The following is a 22,599-nucleotide window of genomic DNA, read 5'->3' on the forward strand; positions in this document are numbered from 1 at the left end:
AGTTCGCAAGCTGATTTCCGATGAACTGAGGTGAAATATTTGACATAACCACATAATGCCATTCATCTTTATTCAACGAGTTGATATTAGGTGTTGTAAGCACCTCTGAGCCTCGGTTTTCTGTCAGGCAAGCAATCGTTTTTTTAGCAACAGGTTGGCTAATTTTTACATTAGATTTTTCTTTAGCTAATTGATCTAAGATGCGCGTCAATTGGTTACATTTTTCCGCAAGCTCTCAATTTCCTGTATTAACTCTTGTTTGGATAAGTTATGGACCTGGATCTTAACAGTGTCATCATGATTGTCCATAAGAATAGATAACAGATTAAATATTTTCTGTTTCATATCTCTAATTGAATGGAACAGAGATTCTTGTCCATTTTCAGAAGAAGTATGGAGGCGATAGATATCTTCTATATTTTCATATAGATTTTTCTATTTTGTATCATGGAAACTTAAAATGTCATAAATTTCTGAAATCACTGGAAGAAGAAGGAAATTCTAAATACTAGCAGAGCCAACGAACGAAAAACACGACCGTCTCGTACGACTGACTGAAGTAGAATGATAGCCTTTTGCCTTATGTGAACATTATGCTTGCAACATTATGCTTTTCCATATCCAAGCCGCCAGTTACAAAGTCTGAACTATAACAATCAAACCAATCCTAACCAAGGTACCAATGATCTTTACTAGAATAGAATAGAATATAATATAATAGAATAGAATTTTTCTATCCCACATCCGGAATTCGATATTAAATAAAATACTGACAAACAGGCAAAGTGAATTAATGTTAAGTTTACAGCGACCTTCTTTACTTTCAGATTTACAGTATATTTTTTCAACAGAGTAAAATCTTTATTTTCATTTGCATTTTATTTTAGTAAAAAGTCTGACTTACCTTAGCGTCACAACAAGTTTATCTTCTGTGCCAATAGGTTGACGCACAACATTCGTCCATGTCGACTTAATATGATGTGAAATTGTCTCTAGAATATAGTTAAATATTCAAGAGACAATAAGATATTCAAAAAAGCGTCTAGGATGTTTTTTTAGGTCTGGAAATAGAGTATAGTACTGTCCCAACTGGTTTCTTCTACTGTTAATTGGATGGACACTATATTCTCTGCCCATAGTAGAATAAGCAAAGCTGCACCACCAAAAAGAATTTCACCCTCACTATCTGAGCTCATATTGTTTACTGATTAAATTTTCGAATTCAAAATTAGATAGCCTTCTTGAAACGCTCTACTATGTACTCTTGAAGCAAGCGTTCACGCATGAATCGCCCTTGACGCGTAGCTCGAAGCTTCACTATGTTTTTACCCTAAGAGAGCGATAAACTTATAGATTCTCTACTTACGAACGTATCACATGTCAAAATACCCTGTTTAATATACCAAAGCATCGCACAGCTATGTTTTCATGTAGCTTTTCGTTTAATGCTTCAGAAGTAAGTATATAACAACTTGTTGTATGATAAACTCTAAAATTGTAGTCTGTCAAGTTTTAAGAAAAACATAAAAGGATTTATGTTGGGTAAATATAGTTCTATACCAGGGTTTTGAACTTTTAATTCTATTTGGATTGAATTTTGTGAATTTCTCATTATCATAATTATTGTTACTAATTAGGACTGTTTATAACATGTAATTTATAATGTTATGTATTGCTAATTTCTATATGCTCGGTTAAGCAAACAGCCTTCGTCGAGTTTAATAATATACCGTTTATTAATACTATATATATCATTATTATTATTTTATGATGACCAAGGATGAGACAGATGGTATTAGTCAATGTTAGGTAAGAGATAAAAGGAGCAATGTTGTATTGGTATCATACCATCTGATTATTATATAATTTTATGCAACAAAAATAAATATTAACTTACTTCTTTCCGCCCTTAATGCGATCGTAAAGTGGCACCGTTGTGATGTCATCCCTTGCAGGGGCTTTTTTCGCCATTTTCTTCGCTTCTTTTTTCGATTTTTTCTTTAGAGTGAGGAGGTATTCTGGGATCTCACAGCCGGACTCTTTTACGATGTATGCGATACTGGAATAAAAGAGAGGGTTATATATACAATTTCTTATTAAAAGTTTGCTAAAACTCTCTAATAACGAGCTGCTAAAACTCTTCTTTTTTAATACTGGGTTGACTTTTTCAATAGAAAAATTTTCTTTCTAAGATTGATTTTGTAAATTTTTGAAATAGGGATTAAATGCACTTTTGACTAAAAAAAACAAAATCCACGGTCGTTTTTGTTTTTAGGGAGACATGCAGATTCAAAGTCAAAAATTTGAATTTTTTTTGAGGCTGGGTCCACTTTTTATTGTCTTTTTAAATAGAAAAACCCACTTTTTGAGATTGATTTGCATATTTTTGAAATATAGAATTTAGACAAAATTTACTTTTGACTATACTATAAGTCGGAAATAATAGTCAGTAAGTTCGGCAACGAGAAAACAGGAGCGGCTTAAACTTATGTTTTTAAATTTTTAATCGCATATACACATACAAATTGCCGCTCGGTTAAATAAAGCCAGAGAATTTTGTAAGAAAACGCGCACTGGTGCCAAATTTATTTCGGGCCGTGCCTTGCAGCTTACGGAATATTTGAAGCAGCCCCTAGTTTAAAGAAAGTACCTAGACGGCGCAATTTTTTGTACTGATATTGATCGACGACGGAGCAGAGGTTAGTGATGCAAAGAGTCCGGATTAATCGTCCGTTCAATCCGAATATCAAATTATTCCGAATCAATCCGGATATCTAAATCGTCCGGATACACTTCGCCCGTCGTCCGACAATGAAATAATTGTATGAGCTTGCACGAGGCTCACGAAGTTCCACGTTCCACCGGCTAAGAGAATCCGAATTAATTCGTCCGGACAAATAACCCGGCAATCGACAACAAACCATTTTTGTATTGATATTTTGCATCGTTTAAAATACACTTGATTTATTACATACATAATTACCTATTTTAGTTTTAACATCATGTAGAAATCGGTAAGAACGAAATGTCTAAAGGGTTGCATAATGCATATATTCGAAAAACAGCTATAAAAAACGTTTATCGGACGGTCGAGCATCCAGCCCAAAACATGGCATAATTTGCCGAACGGGCGAGACATCGAGCGGATGAATTAATCCGGATGAAAAAACCGAATTTTCAATTCATCCGAATGAATACTTCCGGATATTAAATTAATCCGGATTTTTACAACACTAGCAGAGGTCACAGCACTGCAGTGCTGCCAGATCTACCGATTTTTCGGTAGATCTACCGATATACCGATTTAAGCCTTATTTCTAGCGAAAAGTCGTAGTCGTATATTTTAAAACTTCATGTGTAAAAAAACTTATATTTTAGCTAAAATTTAGAACCTTGATACTCATAAATTAAGCAAATGATTTATTGAAATAAACTCACTAGATAATAACGTAGGTTAGAATTTACTAATCGTTGATTTTAAGTGACGTTTAGAATTTAGAGTTGATATTTTTAGGACGAATAATAAACGCTCGTTGCGGGGAAACCCAGAATGAAGATTTTTGGGATTTCTCGTAACGGGCGTTTGCTTGTAAAAACCTTTGCGCTGCGGTTCATTTATTCTCATTGTTTGGTTGGTGATTCGTGTGTGTATTTTTCTCAATTTTCAATTAAACGTTAAAATGAATAGTGACGCTGGGTCAAGTAATAATAATACGGACGACGAAAGAAGAAACCCTGGTTCTTCTACAAAAGAAAGAAAAAAAGCAAAATATATGCAAAATTATAAGGAAAGTTGGGAAGATTTATCATACTTTAAGGGATGGTTGAGTAAAAGTAAAAAAGGCAGAAATTATGCATATTGCAAACCCTGTAACAAGGATATTAATATTAGTTGTGGAAAAGATTCTTTAATTAAACATAGCCAAAGCAAGGGTCATGAACAAAATGCGAAAGCTATTCTAAAACAAAGAACCTTAACTTCGTTTGCATGTGCCGTTCCAGGGGAAAAAAAGCTAAAGGAAAACATAAAAGGTAAACATAGCTTTATTAAAAATTAGTATAATTTGCTAAAAAAATTGTAATTATATATTATATAAATTTTAACTTTTAGGAGAAATAAGATTATGTGCGTTTATCGCTGAACATAATTTGCCGTTTACAACAATGAACCATTTAGTGAAAATTGTGACAAAAATCTGCCCCAACTCGAAAGTGGCTCAAGGTTTGGCTTGCGGCAGGACCAAAACAACAGGTATTGTGAAAAATGTTTTGGGGCAGCATGCGTTCGAGTTTCTCTGTGAGCATCTTCAAAAAAATAAATTTTCATTGATAGTCGACGAATCGACAGACCGAAGCTGCAAAAAGACTCTTTGTATGGTTGCCTGAAGTTATCGAAATAATACCATCAAGGACGATTTTCTGGGGTTGGTAAAGGTTTCTTCAGCGGACTCTAGTTCACTATATAATCATAATATTGAGTTTATGCAGAGCAATAATATTAATTATAAAAAAAACATGATAGGGTTCGCGTCGGATGGTGCAAATGTTATGATAAGTCAACATTAATCAGTTATGGCATTGTTAAAAAAAGATGTTCCATCATTATACACTATGAGATGCATTTGTCACTCATTTCATTTGTGTGCCTCTTACGCCTGCCAAAAATTACCACGATTTGTTGAAGACTTAACACGTGATATTTATAATTATTTTAACTGCAGTCCTAAAAGAGTATCTGAATTTTCAGAGTTTCAACAATTTTGTGACACAAAAGTTCACAAAATCTTACATCCTGCACAAACCCGCTGGCTTTCCGTGCATTCTGCGATATCCCGAATCCTTCAGCAATATAATGCCCTAAAACTTTTTTTTACAGATGCAGTAAGTCAAAAAGATCTACTGGCTGCTGAAAATATTTTAACAAAACTCAGAGATCCTACCACTAAATTATTTTTACAATTTTTGGATTTTATATTACCTTTTTTTAATAACCTTAATAAGGAAATGCAATCTGAGTCACCAAAAGTCCATGTTATTTATAAAAATATTAGTAACATTTTAAGAACTATATTTGATTGTTTTTTAAAGCGAGATTATATAACAAATACACTTATTCAAAATATTAACTTTAAAAATCCCGGGAATTTTTTGGCGATTGAAAATATATATTTGGGAAGAAATGTTGAACAGACGATTTTAACGGAAAGTATTTTAAATGAACTATTATTATTTTTTCGCCTAAGATGTCTAGATTTTTATATAGAAGGTTGTTCCCAAATACTCGAAAGATTTCCTTTAAAAGACAATATATTAGAAAAACTTGCTAGGGTGATAGACCCAGAAGTAGTCAAATCAGGATCTGTTTCTTCGATTGTCAATATAGCTGCGGCATTTCCTAATTTAATTGAATTTGGTAACTTACAAAATTTAAATAATCAGTGGCGCCTTCTGCGGAATACAGCAGAAATTCAAACATTTTCAAAGGAAGTGATAATATTTTGGCAACAGGTTGAGGACATTAAAATGGGTGATGAAACCGCACCATTTAAGACATTGACTAATTTTGTTAAAAACATTCTTTGCTTGCATCTTTGTGTCATCAGCAAATGTTGAAAAAAAATTTTCTCAATTTAATTTGATTAAAACTAACCAAAGGATGTCTTTAAATGTGAATACTTCCGCCTCTCTTCTTTATACCAAAGAGTTTATAGGAGAAAAAAATTGTTTCGACTTTACTATAGAAAAAAAATTAAATGACAGTATGAACAGCAGCACTATATATAAAGAGTAATACCTACATATGTATATACCTAGATTACCTAGTCGATTTTGTTATGCTGCGAGCGCTAAAGGCTACCAGAGATTTAAGTATTAAGTTCATTATTGAGTATTAATTATTAACTATTTAATTAAATTAAATTTAAATTAATTTATGGCCGATAGCAGGCTAAATCAATACTTTAGGTACCTACATAGGTAGGTATATACAATGTATATACCTACAATATAATGTATATTATATTATGTAACACTTTTATATATTATATAATATTTTGTATAATTTTTTTGGTAAAAATAAATTTTCTTTAAAAAATCATGTGTTGGGTCTCATTTATTGTAGAAAACACATATAATAAAATATGTATGACTTAAAAAAAATTTTTCGCATCACATTACGACAATATTAATTTCTACCGATTTTTTCTCCAATCTACCGAAAAAAGTCGGTTACATCTAGCGAAAGTTACAGCGACGGTCGGGCAGCACTGCAACACTGAACGATTGATTCATTTCCTTCATTATCGTCGTCGTGCCGAGACCTGGTACATAGGAGTGCTCGCACAGTTTTTGAGTTTTTGAATTAATAATATATTCAAAAATAATGAATTAATAATAAATTAAAATCCAAATTAATGTTTAAGTAAGTGTTTTAAAATAATAACCTATAACCTACCTGAAAATTAAAGTGGGTATACCTTCATAAGGGATAATTTAGGGATACAACCCTTGTACCTAGTACTGCCAACTATAGGTAACCTAGCACTGCAACTCATAGAGAAATATAATAAAAGGTCTTTATTTTAGAGAAATATAATAAACAAACCTTTTATTATAGTTCTCTATGCTGCAACTTAATAACATACCTGAGAATTAAAGTGTGTATACCTGCGTAACGGATATTTTAGGGATACAACCCTTTTAGCTAGTACTGCAGACTATAGGTACCTGACCTACCTGAAAGAGTTTTAGGGTTTGCGACGCTGATTATTTACTAAAAATTCTACCCGTAATTAGAATAATAGGAAAGTAATAAATAGCTTCTCGAACTTGCAATGCCTTTATTTTAACATTTAACACGACGTTTCGGTTGGTAGTATCCTCAACCGTTATCAAGTGTAAACTGTATCTATTAATTTATGTAAACTAAATCTATTTATTACTACTCTACCAATGTCTACCACCTTCAAAAACAGAATAATAGGAATTATATATATAATAGGAATTTATAAATATAGTAAAGGTACTAAGCCCATACGTGAAATTCAAATCATTTTATCTTTTAAAATTAGAAATTCTTTGTATGAAATAAGCTGAAGATAGGAAGTACATATTTACCTCTTTATTACTATCACATTATAATAGGCATTATAAATAATAACTAAAGAGAAATTGTTGCCGCCACTGAATTTATTTCCTTCTTCCCTTGCTTCACTCGGCGCGCCCTAAAGCTGAAAATACGTCACTGACTATTATTTCCGTCTCCTAGTATAGAAAAATGTAAACCCAAAGTCGTTTTTGTGTGTTCAGGGAGTTATTCAGATTTAAAGTCAACAGTTCGATTTTTTTTGGGACTGGATCCACTTTTAATTTTTTTAAAAACAGAAAAACTCACTTTTTGGGATAACTTTATATATTTTTGAAAATTGAATTAAATTTACTTTTTAATGAAAGATAAAAGCTCAGGGTCGTTTTTGTTTTTAGGGAGTTATTTAGCAAAATCAAAAATTTTAATTTTTTGCGACTCACGGTACATTTTTGAAAATTAGATTAAATGGACTTTTTAATAATAAATTAAGAATCCAGGATCAAAAATTCAGACATTTTTTGACGACATTAGAAATTACGTCAACCTCCCATAGTTAAAAAAAATATTAATATATGCTTCAATGCCTATTTACCACACCTATATAGAGAGGAAAACATTTTATATCTTGTAAATAATTTATTTTATATCTTATAATAGTGTGTCCAAGATAACGATGTCTATCATGGGGATCTTGGAAATAAAAGAGATACGAAGATGGTTAAATTAGAGAAAAGTTGGGCAATTTCAAGCCTAAAAATACGCTGTTTAGAAAGTTATAAAATTTTAAGAAGTTCTGGAGATATGTCTAAAAAACCACAATTTGCCGAAAAAGAAAATACACCTTCTCATGGCAACTTATTAAGCTCTACAAAATAGCGTTGAGAGATTTTCCGTTCGACGTTTCATTTCGGATAAACCATTATTAACTTTATTTTTTTATATGGTGCGTATAGTTCAGTTCAGAGATCTATTAGAATCTTTGATGTACCGCAAATAGTCCGTGTGCCGGTGTTGCTTCTATTGTCACATGACATGCATGTTTAAATCGCAAAATTTTATGTGGAAAGAGTCATAAAGTAATATTCTAAGCGATATTTAATCATTTCATTAAATAAATAAATGTTTTAAGCATTTTTTTAAGAATTTATACATTTGATTCGTAAAATTTGACTACATGCGCCCACGTACTATTTTGTTAAACGCCTGACCCTAGTCACAGCCACTCAAGCGTGAAAAGTTGCACAGGTCCGGCCTTAAAATTTATTTGTATTTAAGACTTTATTATTCGGGATTTTTGGGCTTAGTTTTATTAAGTTAGAAATTCAGGATAGTTGATAGCAAGATTTTATTTAAATATAAGATTTAAGTACGTTAAATGAGTTTAACCAAAAATTTTAATTTCATAAGTTTAGTTTTTAGCGCCATCAGTCCCTTATAACAAGTCAAGTCTCTTTGCTTTGCAATATGTCAAGTTGGAATAATGTATTGACTACTGACTACTGTTAACCCACTGCATAGCTTTCATCAAATAGTATTAAACAATTTTAACACTGCTTTTCCTGTTGTCAATATTAAGAAACGAAATAGAAAACCTTGGTATACTAAGGGTTTACGAGTATCTGGGAAAAATATGCGCTCCCTTTTTTACATTAGGAAATACGCTATGAACAATGCAACATTTTTAAATTATTATAACAGATACCGCAAGATTTACAGAAACTCAATCAGAATGGCTAAGTGGACCTACTTTCAAAGGAGGATAAATAATTCCTTCAACAGAGCAAAAGAGTCTTGGAAGATTTTAAATGAGCTTAGGGGCAAAAATAATGTCTTGGTTATTCCAAGTACCTTAGATTCCAATGTCCTCAATTCCTTCTACTGTGATATTGCTAGTAATCTTGCAGCCAATCTCTCACAAAAAATAGATCCCAGGAGCTAATTGAGCAATGTGGTAGTAGCCGAATCTTTCTTTTTTGCCCCCACAAGTGTAGAAGAGCTTAAACAGTTAATGGTTAATATTAAGAATAAGAGTTCATCAGGTTGGGATGGGCTTTCTCTTAAAATATTTTCTGTTTTACCTCTTGTTTCTTTGCAAGTCTTGGCCGAGTCAATTAACTTTTCATTTATGTCTGGAGTTTTCCCAGAGTGCTTAAAAAAAGCAATGATTGTTCCTCTTTACAAGGGTGGCGATCGCGACTGTCCTTCTAACTTTAGACCTATAGCGTTATTGCCTACTTTAGCCAAGATAGTGAAACGGCTCGTTAAGGTGAGGATGGTTTCATTTTTAAATAGGTTTGGCCTATTGAGTCTTTACCAGTTTGGCTTTCGTGAGTCTGTGAGCACAAATGATGCTATCTTAAGCTTTCTAGAGCACCTGTACAACCGACTGAATGTTGCAGCAGCGGTATTCTGTGAGTTGTCCAAGGCATTTGACTGCGTGAGTCACAGAGTGCTGCTGATGAAACTGGAGCTCTATGGTTTCAGAGGAACTGCCCTTGAGTGGTTTCGTTCCTACTTATCAAATCATGTCCAGGCTGTCAAATTTAATGGTGGTATCTCTAAGGAACTTAATATAAATGTGGGTGTTTCGCAAGGATCAGTACTTGGTCCTTTACTTTTTCTCATTTATGTGAACGATCTGCCACAACTGCAGGTAACTGGCAAATTTACATTGTTTGCCGATGATACCACCATCCTCTGGCACGACTCTAATGTTTCTCAAATGGAGGCCAATATATGTGCAGATTTGTTAAAAATAAAAGACTGGTGTGATGCAAATTTTTTGACATTTAATGTTTCCAAAACAAATATCCTTAATTTTAAATGTAATACAAATGATATATGTTTAAATAATGAAGCCATCATTATGCCACCGTTCAGTAAGTTTTTGGGTCTTTCCATAGACAAGTTTCTTAAATTTGATGACCATATTGTGAATGTATGTAGAAAAGTCTCATCAGGCTGCTACGCCCTAAGGGTTATTGCCACCAGTCTTAATTTATCCATCGCCAGATCTGCATACTTCGGATTATCAAGTGGCACCTTCGATATGGAATTTGCGTTTGAGGTTCATGTTCAAATTCACTTTTTAGTTCAGTGTTTGTACTCCAGAAAAGAACCATTGGATATCTATGTGGGGCCAAGCCTCGTGACTCATGTCGCCCGCTTTTTGTAAGTCATAATTTTTTAACCCTGTGTTGTATTTTTATTTTGGAAACAGTTTGCTTAGTTTTTATTTAGAAAATATAAACAGGAACACCACTTAGGAAGCCACTATAATACGCGACAAAATTATTTGTTAAGGCTACCCATTCCTCATTTTGAACTTGTCCGTAGCTCTATCATAATATATGGAGGTAGAAAGCTGTTTAATAAACTTCCACTAGAAATAAGACAACTTAAGACTGAAAAAAGCCTACGTACAAGGACGAAAATATTTCTTGCTAGTAAAGCGTACTATAGTTTAGGTGAATGTTTTAATGATTAGCATGTAAGTATTTTTCAAAGTTTTATATAATTTTATTTTATTTTAAATTAGTTTCTCGTTTTTATTCCTTTAATGTTCAGTCTATTGGCTTTGTCTACAACTTCTATGTTTATATTGACAATAAAGCATTTTTGAGTTTGTTGAGAGAATAGGTGATACGAATTATTTAGGCCCATTTATTCTGTGGATTAAGGCATTAAATAGTTACTTTTTGACACAAAAGTGTAAAATGTTTTGGTTTGTCTTTTTTTGGGAATTGAGATTTATTTTTACATGGTAGTGATTATTAATGGGGATTGTGGCTGCCACATTCAATGTCCTTTATTATAGTTTTTTTTAATTAATACATATTATGATATATTATTATTATAATATACTCATGAAAACCCCCTATTTCTATATTTAGTACCAAATAGGTATAATACCAAAACAAATCCACAAACACAAATAAAAAAACACACTTCCTCACAGTAAAAACTGCAAAAAATTTAGACGAATACAGGCCAAATTTAAATTCTTTACTTTCATAAACGTGTAAAAAGCATAGCCGGCAAAACACATCAAATAATAAGCTCACATGGCCCCCCTCCCAACTATTAAAGCTGATAGACCCATCCAACAACTATTTTAAAGGCGATAGACCCATCCTTAAAGATCTCTTTAAAAACACGAAAGTAATACAAAAACTGCCCAAAAATTTATTTGAGTACGGCCCCGTAATTCTTAAAATCAGTGGGATAGAGAGAGATACAAAATCACTTGCACAGTCTAAAGTAGGAATCGCCAGAACGCAGGTGTTTTATCTTTGTTTAATAGACTGGCTAAAAAGAGGTGACAAGTCTGTGAGTGCTGGAAGTGTTTAAAATATTTTGTAAGATGCTTGGATTTTAGTCCGCGGTCAATTTTTTTATATTATTTTCTTTCTAAAAATTTACATTTACATTTTTATTTTTCGAAAGAAAAATAAAAAATAGTAAAAAACATGGGGTTTTACGTATATTTAAAATGATTTCATAGATAGGCAATATAAAATTTTGCTATTTAAACATATATATCATGCGACAATAAATATGACATAGGCGCACGGACTAGTTAGTGCGGCATCTGCGACACATCAAAGATTCTAATAGATCTCTAAACTGGACTTTAACAAAAGTATACTCTGTATTGAATAGCATATTTTATTACGAATACAATGATGTATGACGCAATATGATTTTGCCATATTTAAATTAGAAAAAATGGGTTGTTATTCAATTCTGAATGTTTTGGTGTAGTGTGCAGTTAAATGATGGCGCTAAGAAAATGTCAAAATAATTTTATCAAATGAATATTTACTTTGATTGTAACAATTTTACATCTATTAGGGTCATGAGACATAAAATTTAAATAACTAATACCTACGCGCTTCTAAACCAATCAGTTTATATTTTTCCTTGAGTAAAATAAATACTAGTGTTTAAAAAATTAATACAATAATATTTAAAACACTAGTATTTAATACAAATTCAATTAATACAATTAATCCCACAAGGAGGATTTCTAAGGTAAATTTTAATGTAGTGAAAAAATTATTGAATTTATTAATAAGATATCCTGAATCTTATTTTTTTAGGGACAAGAAGTAAAGTATCATCCACGTGTCGGTAATAAATAGGTATTGGGAAATCGATGGTTGATTAAATCCTTTGTTCTACATCTTCATAAAATCTTCCAGAGGAATCATGGATTCAATTCTATGAAAACTTTTTCCAAGGTAACAATTTGATGTCGAATATTGGATATGTTGGTAAATGTTTTAAGTTCTGTAATTATGTAACTGTTGCTTTGTTTGCGTGTTTGTTTGTATCCTAGGTTAGTATTTTGTTGTAATTTTCAAAACGTTTTAATTTTATAATTTATATATTCTTAACAGCCATCTGAAGAAGTCTCAAATCCGATACAAAACGTCATGCCATAACAAATAAAAGTAAAGAGAAATTGAATGCTGTATTTGAAAAGTACAGGGAAAAAAACAGACATGTCATTTCTTTCCACATTAGAGTAAATTGAATTTTAATGTTTAAAACCAATTATTTTTATTTCCAAAACGAATGTAAACATGAAGTTTACATAAAACAGAAGTTAATATTATTATTAAGTATTATGACTATAGTTTTTTGGTTTAGAAAAACTAAATACGGCTTTATTGCAACAAAAACTGCATCACTCAAGGTTTTCCAGGAACAAAAGCAGCAATGTCACCTGAAACCGACAAAAACCAGCTGCTTTTATTTTTGAAATAAAAAAGAAGATTTTTTGGAATTTTTAATGTTTATTTATCAACATATTATTATAAAGTAAGTTGGAGATGAGCCAGGTTTTGAAAAAATGTCACGGCTTTTGGACTGCAAAACCTCATGAGGCTCATTAGGTCGCTAAACTTAGCCTTTGGCGTAGCATAGCGTTTTCGTATTAATCCAGACAAAACTGGTCCATTGTATGTTGAACGGTAGTAGATAAGGCGGCTATGATCAGATGATGCCACTATTTCCTTGAAAATCTGGATTTTAAATGGGCATTTTTGTAAATATATTGTGTCTAAAAATGATTTCCAATCCAGTATCATATTTTGTGACACACTCACTATAACAAACGGCGATGGTTTGGAGCGGGAATGCCTAATGACTTCTTCGAACTCTTCCGGGGCCTCAAAGGGGCTCTTCAAATCCCACAATCCTACATTTTTGTCACATTCTAAATAGGAGTGTCCTCTTATAGGGAATGTGATTTTTATTTCATTCAGATTATGAATTTTGTTGTTTACTACAAAATGAATACATCGAAAAATGGTAAAGTCTTTATTTTGTCCTCTGGCGGAGTCACAGAAGATTTGCAGTTCTTCAAAATCGTCTAAATAATTATTGATAAAATGGAGAAGAAAAGATGCAACTTCGTTTGATCCTTTTTTAGCCTTTCCTTCATGATAGGTATAAAAAATAGATTGACCCGAAGAGAGGACATGTACATTAAAGGCGTACATAGACAATTGGCGTTTATAATACACGTCGTTAGTGGGAATTTTAGGAATTGAAATATTTTTTGCAAAATCAATGCAGATAGCTTCCTTTTTGTTGCTTTTTTTTGCAGCTTTTTTCCTTGAATAAAACGAGCCTCAGCCTTTCTTTTATGCAACTCGTTCATAACGATTAATTCTCTAATTTCATCAGTATCAGTCAAACTTTTAAGCTTAATTTGAAATTCATCACTTGAATATTTTCTATTTATTGAATACTTTCCACGTCTTAGGAGCTGCACCACTTCGTTTGAGGCTTTCCTTTATATAATTTATTTTATTTTTTGTAATCCCATGAATGGAACAAAAAGCTTTGGCACACACCAGAATATCACCATCGCGAAATCGAACTCGATACGCATAACTTGCATCATTGAAACTGGCAGTATTCTCGTTTTGACGAGGTCTTCTATGCTGGACAGGTAAGACTGTAATTAAACCAGCTAAATAATAATTTTGCTCATCATGAGAGCTCAGGGCATTAAAATATCTCAATATTTCTGCTCTTTGCGCCTTATTAAGTACCTCAAAGCACTTTAATCTTGAGCAATTACAAGGCTGTCCAGCTTCATGAGTGGATAACTTCAACATTTTAGAGACCTTTGACATCCGACCGGTTCTCTTTCTTTTTTTTTTGAAGGCATAATTTTATTCTCAACGGATCCCTCCGAATCACTATTAGCCATAATGGTTTATTATTAATCACACAGACAAACAAGAAGACACACTTTTGCAGTTACAATAATATTGGCACGTTTTTTAAAAATGAATATTGCATCAGCCGGTTTGTTTACATGACATCGCTGGTTTTTTCCCTGTACCCTTCATTTTTGGAAACCTTTTATTTATATAAAACTATACCCTCGGCCTAGAATCTTCACTCCAACTTAAATGCAGAAAAAACAAAAGCAATGTCGTTATTACTAAAAGTTATTACTAAATCATATAAAATGGAAATTGATGGTAAGAGGATCGAATGAATCGATCGTTTGGGTTGTCTGCGAAAACGCTCTAATAATAAATGCTCATACACACATTATTTTGATAAGAGACTCTTGAATCTATCTTAAATCCTAGAGCATAATCCTTCCGAAGAAGATCTAACACATATCTTAAAATAGAGCAGATCCTATTTCTGATATTATACAATAAACTACCCTTTATATTCAAATTAAGAGACAGTTTTACCACTAACCAAACCTGTTTATTTTGATCTCGACACGTGTTTCGCTAACGATGTCATCATCTTCAGAGAAGATTAAAACTGTTTTAAAACAATTAAAACAAATTTCATATATTATATCTTCTTAACTCATTTGTATACCATGGTATTTTAATCGTTGGATTATATTTTCAAAATCCTCTATGAACTTTTCCAAATGATCAAGTTCTTTCATTTTCATAGATATGAGCTTTTTTTTAAGGAAAATTTTTCCTCACAATCCCTTTTTCTCACACTTGGCTTTTACTTCCCACATCTCATAGACAGAGTTACAACTCCGCAAGCCTTCTAATTGTATGTCATTTATACCATGGATAACTAATCATTTAGCTTTATTATCGTTCTTTACTTCTTCAGACTCACTTGGGTCAACCTCACTATCAATGCATTTTTGAACAATTCCATTCTAATTTTCCAATAGTTTTTATTAATTAGCAACATTTTTATTAAATATTTTTATGTGCGATTTTTCCTTTTCTTAGTATACTCTTATTCATCAGGACAAATTATTTCTTTCTCTCCCAATCGGCAGAACTGCAATCTGGGCTCATAACTTTTGTAAATTTCTGGGCTCATAACTTTTTGTAAATTAAACTCGGTAATTCAATAGGCTATGCCGATATTGAAGCTCTCTAATAATAGGGAAAACTTGCGTTTACTTCACAAATTGCTCGAATAATAGAGATTAACAGCAATATCACCAAATAACAATAATAGCAAAAAAAACCGTTTTGAGGAAAACAACATAGGGTGAGGGTTATTAACATAATATTTTTCCAGTCCGCTAAAACTCCTTAATAATAAATTCTCATAAACATTTTACTTTCATAAGAGGAAGAAGATATCACATATATCTTAAAATACAGCGGATCCTATTTCTGATATTATACAATGAACTACCCTTTATATTGGATAAAGAATCATCCTGAGGGTGTGATTCTTTGTTTTTCACATTTTAAACATCCCGGAGAGTCCATTATCCTTGACAAAATAACCGTTAACAGCAAATAAAACTTTACTGCCCGACCTTTAAGTAGACTCAATCTCCCCAACGTTATTCTCAGGAGAACGATCCTGGCGTATAAAATGTCTTGTAATAACACTTTGTTTCGATATTAATATCCCGTCTGCGACTTTTGGCCAAACAAGCCGTCTCCATTAGACCGAAACCACGGCAACAATTAATCCTTAGCTAAAAACAAAAACTGCGAAAACTTTTCAAAATTAAATTTTCCACTATCCATATATCACTTTGACTGGTTAGTGTGGGAACGGTCAAAAAGTGCAAAGTCAAGACGTAAAACTAATGGCTAACGGACGAAGAAAACGAGGGAGGTGGAGCATCTATGGCATGGAAAATATTTTAATGACCCTGTTAAGGTGCTATAATATCTTTTAATGAAGAAAAATCGATCCGCGGCAATGTCAGGGTCGTAAATTTGCCCGAAATCACACCGAAACAAGCACACACATTTAAACTTTTTAAATGGCGATATTTTCGGAAAGTTTTCAGTAACTAGAGATCTCGGACACGTGCGTCGTGAAATTGCTTTTTAAAGTTCTCCGTTAAAGGGCCAATATGTGACGATTGGCGATACGTATCCTTAAAGGACCAAACCTGTTTATCTGGAAAAATATTAGGAAACAATATTGCACTCACAAGTTCCTTTATTAAGGCATATATTGAACTTCAAGAGATAGTCTCGAGGCACAGATGTGTGCTTTTTAATAGAGTTTTTATTATAAAGCAACGGAGCAGTTTATATTGTAAGAGAAAATAAAGCTGGAGCAAAATGTCCGAAATTAAAAAATTGTTTCGATTTTATGGGCGAATAAAATATCGAAAAGGTCATTTTTAAATGTCAAGAGCAGCTAAAAGTCTCATGGTGTTTCCAAAATATGTCAAGAAATTATGATAAATGAAAAAAATTTTGTTTAAGGTTCACTTATAAAATAATTGCATAATCTTCAATTTTTTATCCAATGATGTCAAAAAATGAAGTTTGGCTTTCAAGCTGATCATTCACTTCAAAGTGCAAATCTCAAAAACCATTTATAAGATTTAAGTGAAATAAAAAGCATAAACTTTAGAAACGTATTCTTAACAATTTTTATTTAAAGGATTCGATTATTTAAAATTATTCTTCGAAGATATTTAACTGTATATCCAATAATGTCAAAAAGTTAAGTTAGAGTTTCAAAGCGATTACTCATTCCAAAGTCCAAAATCTCAAAAACTAGTGGAGGCATTCACGTGATATAAAAAGCGTATAGGATTAAGGAAAGTATTGTTAACAATTTTTATTCAAGGCTTACTTTAGCCCATTAACGCCTAGCGTTACCGTATGGTCACAATTATTTACGCTTTCTGTAAAGGATGCTGCGGCTCTATTTTTAGGCCGGTTGGAGAGATAGCGCTGTCAGTCTCTTAAAAATAGTTCAACTTGTTGATTAGTTCATAACAGGTCTAGACGACGTTCGTACCAGACACGTGTAATTTATTTAGGTGTTTTTGCTATTGCGTAAAAGTGCTATGGAGCCAAACTTTGTGTAAGTATATTGTTCGAGTTTTTCTATGAAACCGTTTCTAACTTTGTTAGCCAGTGAGAAGACATATCAAATATTGTACTAGTTATTTTTTTGTCGAAATCTGAGTTATGCCATATTAGCTACAGATGTATATATCAGCCTGTTACCGTATGGTAACGCTAGGCGGTTACACTACCGAATTTTTTGTAAATTGTTTTTTTTTGTTATATGAGGGGTTTCTCACTTCAAGATGCCCTAGAGATTGCCTATAGTGATAATATAGACGAAATATTTATTGAACCACCCGATCCGGACGTTCTGACAGACGTAGACTCCGGGGATGAAGATGGTAGTGGATTTATTGACAATTTATCTGGCAGACAACTTAGAGGTCAAGCCGAAGTAAAACTCCTGGACAACACCAGATGTGTGCACCAGTGGGTGCAGTTCTAATGATTTGTCGCGAAGTCTTGAATCACTTCGTGCTTTACCAAAACATAGGTCTCCTTCGCCATCAAAAAACAAAGCACCTTCGATAACACAAATTACTGTTGATGTAGAGGACTTTGACTGGGTCCAAGTAGATTTGCAACCAAATCACCAAATTTTTCCAACATGTGACTTCAAGCCATATCAACATTTAAGTCCCCTGGAATTATTAGAATTGTTTATCCATGATGACATTATACATATGATGATCGAGGAAACGTCCAGGTATGCCTTATTCAAAAACTGTCCGGACCCTAAAGTATCTGTAGGAGAAATGAAATGCTACATTGGTATTCTTATTATTAGTGGGTATATTGATTTACCAGGAAAAAGGTTTTACTGGGACACAAATAATGACATGAGAAATGAACTGGTTTACATGTCTATGCTGATAATTGTAAACCAGAGCTGTCTGATAAAGTGTGGAAAATGCGTCCACTAATGGACAAGATCAAGGAAAACTTTTTAGCTTATTTTGAGCCTGAAGAGCATCTATGATTCGATACTTCGGAAAACACAGCTGCAAGCAGTTTATTCGAGGTAAGCCAGTTCGTTTCGGCTATAAAATGTGGTGTATGAATCCGGTTACCTCATCAACTTTGAAATGTATAAGGGAAATAACCCCCGCCGCTCCCCTGAGTATGAATTATTATTCGGTAAAGCATCAGCGCCCATGGTGCAAATGCTAAAAGAAGTAGAAAGAGTAAAAGGTTTCAAACCATATAAACTCTATTTTGATGATTTATTTACAGGCGTAAAGCTCCTTAAATATTTACGAGATAAAGGGTATCAAGGTACTGGAACTGTGCCTGAAAATAGATTACCTAAGGGATGCTCTCTTACAGAAAAAAAAACCTTTGAAAAAAAACCGAGAGGTACTACCGAATCTATCCTTGATAAGGGAAATGGGATTTCATATGTTCGCTGGGCTGATAATGGAGTTGTCACACTGCGTCAACATGTTTTGGAGTACAACCAATTGGATCTGTGCGCCGATATTCAAGTGCCGAAAAAAAAGTAGTTCAAGTGCCTCGGCCGTTTGTGATTGGAACTTACAATTCTTATATGGGTGGCGTTGACCTTATGGACGAGAATATATCGAGATACCGCATTGATATAAGGGGTAAACAGTGGTGGTGGAGTATATTTACGTGGCTAATGGATGCGTGTGTGCAGAATGCTTGGCAACTCCACAAGAAATCTGGAGGAACTCTTCCGGAATTAGAGTTTAAAAAGGAAAGAGGGAAATAGCGAAATTTTATTTGAACTCTTTTGGAGTTCCACCAAAAGGTCCTGGTAAAGTTTCCACATCTTCAAGCTCAGTTTCCTTGAACAGGGTATCGGATGATATTCGGTATGATAAAAGGGATCATTTGGTTATTCGAGTTCCCCAAAACAAACGGCGACGTTGTGCTGGAGAGGGCTGTTCCGCAGTGGGAAGAATGTGCAAAAAATGCGACGTGGATGTTTGTATTGACTGTTTTTCTTTATTTCATACAAAGTAGCTTTTCAATGAAAGTAGATTTTAGTCTAAAATAACAGTTTTTGTTTTTTACTTTAAAATAAATGACACTGAACAATTCTTTGTATTTTTTCACAAATTGTTATAACTAGGTAGTTAAAACGCCTAGTGTTACCATATGGTCACATTTAATTTCGGCTACAGTATTACCAATAAAACTAAAAAATTGCTGTCAATCCTTGTATTGTATCCTAAAAACCTAAAAAATAATCATTTGATATTTCTCTGCCAAAAAAAAATTAACCAGGCGTTAATGGGTTAGTTTGATTTATAATTTTGAAGATATTTAACTTTTTATCTAGTGATGTCATAGAATAAAGTTTGATTTTTGTGGTGAGCACTCATTTTAAAATTCAATTAAAGCAGCTATGTGTAATAAGAAGAATAAGATTAAGGAAAGTATTTGTTTTAGTTTAAATTACAACTTTTAAAATATCCAACTTTTATCCAGTGATTTCAAAAAATAAAGTTTGTTTTTTGAGGTGAGCACTCATTACACAGTCTAACATCTGAAAATCGAATTAAAGTAGTCAATCAATCAATCAATGCTTTATTGTCAAAAAATTACAAAATTTTGTAGACAAAGCTAATAAAAAAAACATATAAAAACAAAACAAAACAAAACACACAAAATAAAAAAATAAAAATAAATACACAAACAAAATAAATACATGCAAAACTGTACAAAAACAATGTACTTGGTCAATATACATCATGATATATCAAATGTCAAGAAAAATAAACAGAATAGTCAATAACAGTAAATTAATTATATACAGAATGAAAGTGCAATTTATTTACTAAAAAAAACTAATATATTCTCTATTTTAAGATATAAAAAGAGCCAGTGTGTGTGTGATACTCAAAAAGTTATCCTAGAAAATAATCCTCCACTGGGTACAAGGCTTTTTCCAGAAAGTACGCCTTCAAAGCATTATGAAATCGAGGAAAAGAAGTAATTGATTTAATTTCCAAAGGCAAATGATTATGCATCTTTTTGGCTCTGTATAGAATAGAGCTTTTTACTAATTCGGACCGAGGGGTTTGCAGATAAAGATCATGCACTGCGTTGCGAAGTGAATAATTGTGAGACGGCCTACTTGGCATTTCTAAATTATGTTTGCGTACTAAGCAAATAGATTCCGATATGAATAAAGAGGGAAGAGTAAGTATCTTATATTTTTTAAAGATTTCTTGACAGTGAGCTCTGCTATTAAGTCCAAGCAGATACCGAACTGCTCTCTTTTGGAGTTTAAAGATGCGCTCAAATTGAGTCACACCGCATGTGCCCCAGAATGGAAGGGCGTAACGTAGATGTGACTCAAAAAGGGCATAATAAACTGTTCTTGATGTTTGAAAACTTAATTCCCTGGAAACTGATCTTAAGGCAAAACATGCTGAACTTAATTTTTTATATAAGGCATCAATATGCAAGTCCCATTTTAGGGAGTAGTCAACATTAAGTCCCAAGAACTTCACAGATTCAACGACGTCCAAGCTGGTGTTGTTAAGTACAAAGGGTTGAATAGTAGTTTTATATGATAAGACTTTAGTTTTTGAGACATTTAGGCACAGAAGATTAAAATCGCACCACGATTTAATGGTAATTAAGTCATTAGAAATAGTAGCATGTAGTGCCCTAGCATCCGGATTGCTCCATGTAAAGCTAGTATCGTCAGCTAAAAGACAGATTTTGCCACTGATGTTAAGATTGGCCATGTCATTTATAAAGATCAGAAACAAAATAGGGCCCAGGACTGAACCTTGAGGGACCCCACATTCTATTGGTTTGCAAGAAGACTTCGTCGTATCAACCTTTACAAGCTGATTTCTGTCACTGAGATACGATTTAAAACACTCAAGGGGCGTTCCTCTGAACCCATAGTGATTCAATTTGTCACTTAAGATGTTATGGTTTACACAATCAAAAGCCTTGGAGAAATCACAAAAAATTGTTGCTGTTGAATGATTATTATTCATACTGGTGTAAACACTATTAAAGAGAGAAAATATAGCATCATTTGGGCACTTGCTACTTAGGAATCCAAATTGGTGAGGAGTAAGAATTTTATATTTAAACAGAAACGATAAGAGCCTTTTTTTAACCAATAGTTCAATGATCTTTGATAAAGTGGGAAGGAGTGCGATTGGGCGATAGTTTAAAGCTTGTTGTTTATCTCCTCCCTTATGCAAAGGAATAATTATTGCAGTCTTAAGGCATCTAGGAAAGACTCCATTTTGGAATGACTTGTTAATTAAGTTTGTTAGATGGATTAAGGTGCAATTTGGCTGATTGGAAAATATTTTGAGAGTGCGCCCATCTGTACCAGATGATGATTTGTTTTTTATTTCATTTACTGTAGTTTGAAGCTCTGTTGATACAATGAGGGTAAAAAAGAAGTTGTGTAAATATTCATTTGGGAGATATGAACAAGGATCGTGAGAAGGTTATGGTATGTTATGGTAGCCATTAGATTTTTAGCTACATTAACAAAGTAGTGATTAAGGTCCTCAGGTGTAGTAGGGATAGTGCTAGATGAAGAAGTCTTATTTCTTAATTAATTTACGATAGACCATGTTTCTTTGGCAACATTACTTGATTCGATCATCCTTTTACAATAAATATCTTTTGCAGCTTTTAGTCTTATGGTACTTTGTATGGTTATTTTTCTATAAAGCTTGACATAGTTATGAAAAAATACGCTGTCTGTAAATTTTTTCAGGTGTGATAATAAGCGCATGTTTTTTGCAGAAACACGTAAGCCTTTAGTGGTCCATGGCTTATGATGTTTAATATTTATAGGTCTAAGAGGAAACGACTTATCTGCAATACTTGATAAAGACTTTATAAAACTAGAAAATTCACTATCTATATCGTCAGAAAGAAAATCCCAATCAGCCGTTTGGCATAAGTTCTTGAATTGTAAGAAATTATTTTTGCCAAAAACACGGCCTAATTTACGTAACGTGTTTTTGCCTTTAGAATTTATGTAAAATCAAGTTAATGCAACTTCATGATCAGAAAATCCGGAATTAAAAACCGTACAATCTACGAATTCAGGAGCAAAAGATGACACGACATAGTCGATGGTACTAGAACTATTTCTAGTTATTCTGGTAGGAAAGTTAATATGCATTACTATACCCATTGAGACGAAAATAGAGTGAAGAGATTCTTGAGCAGCACAGACACTGGAAAAATCAATAT

At 32.9% G+C, this 22,599-nt stretch overlaps 1 protein-coding gene across 2 annotated transcripts in view; it reads right to left on the minus strand.

The window, feature by feature from the left end:
- The window catches only part of LOC126747929 (probable ATP-dependent RNA helicase DDX52), a 349,907-nt gene that overhangs the window by 59,181 nt on the left and 268,127 nt on the right, over positions 1-22,599 (minus strand). For both annotated transcript variants that reach the window (XM_050456916.1, XM_050456911.1), the window contains exon 9: positions 1,898-2,059. In XM_050456916.1, the coding sequence (XP_050312873.1) occupies positions 1,898-2,059 (162 nt within the window). The remainder of the gene's footprint in view (positions 1-1,897; positions 2,060-22,599) is intronic.

The sequence above is a fragment of the Anthonomus grandis genome, chromosome 2, assembly GCF_022605725.1.
Source record: "Anthonomus grandis grandis chromosome 2, icAntGran1.3, whole genome shotgun sequence".
In the NCBI taxonomy this organism is placed as follows: Eukaryota; Metazoa; Arthropoda; class Insecta; order Coleoptera; family Curculionidae; genus Anthonomus; species Anthonomus grandis.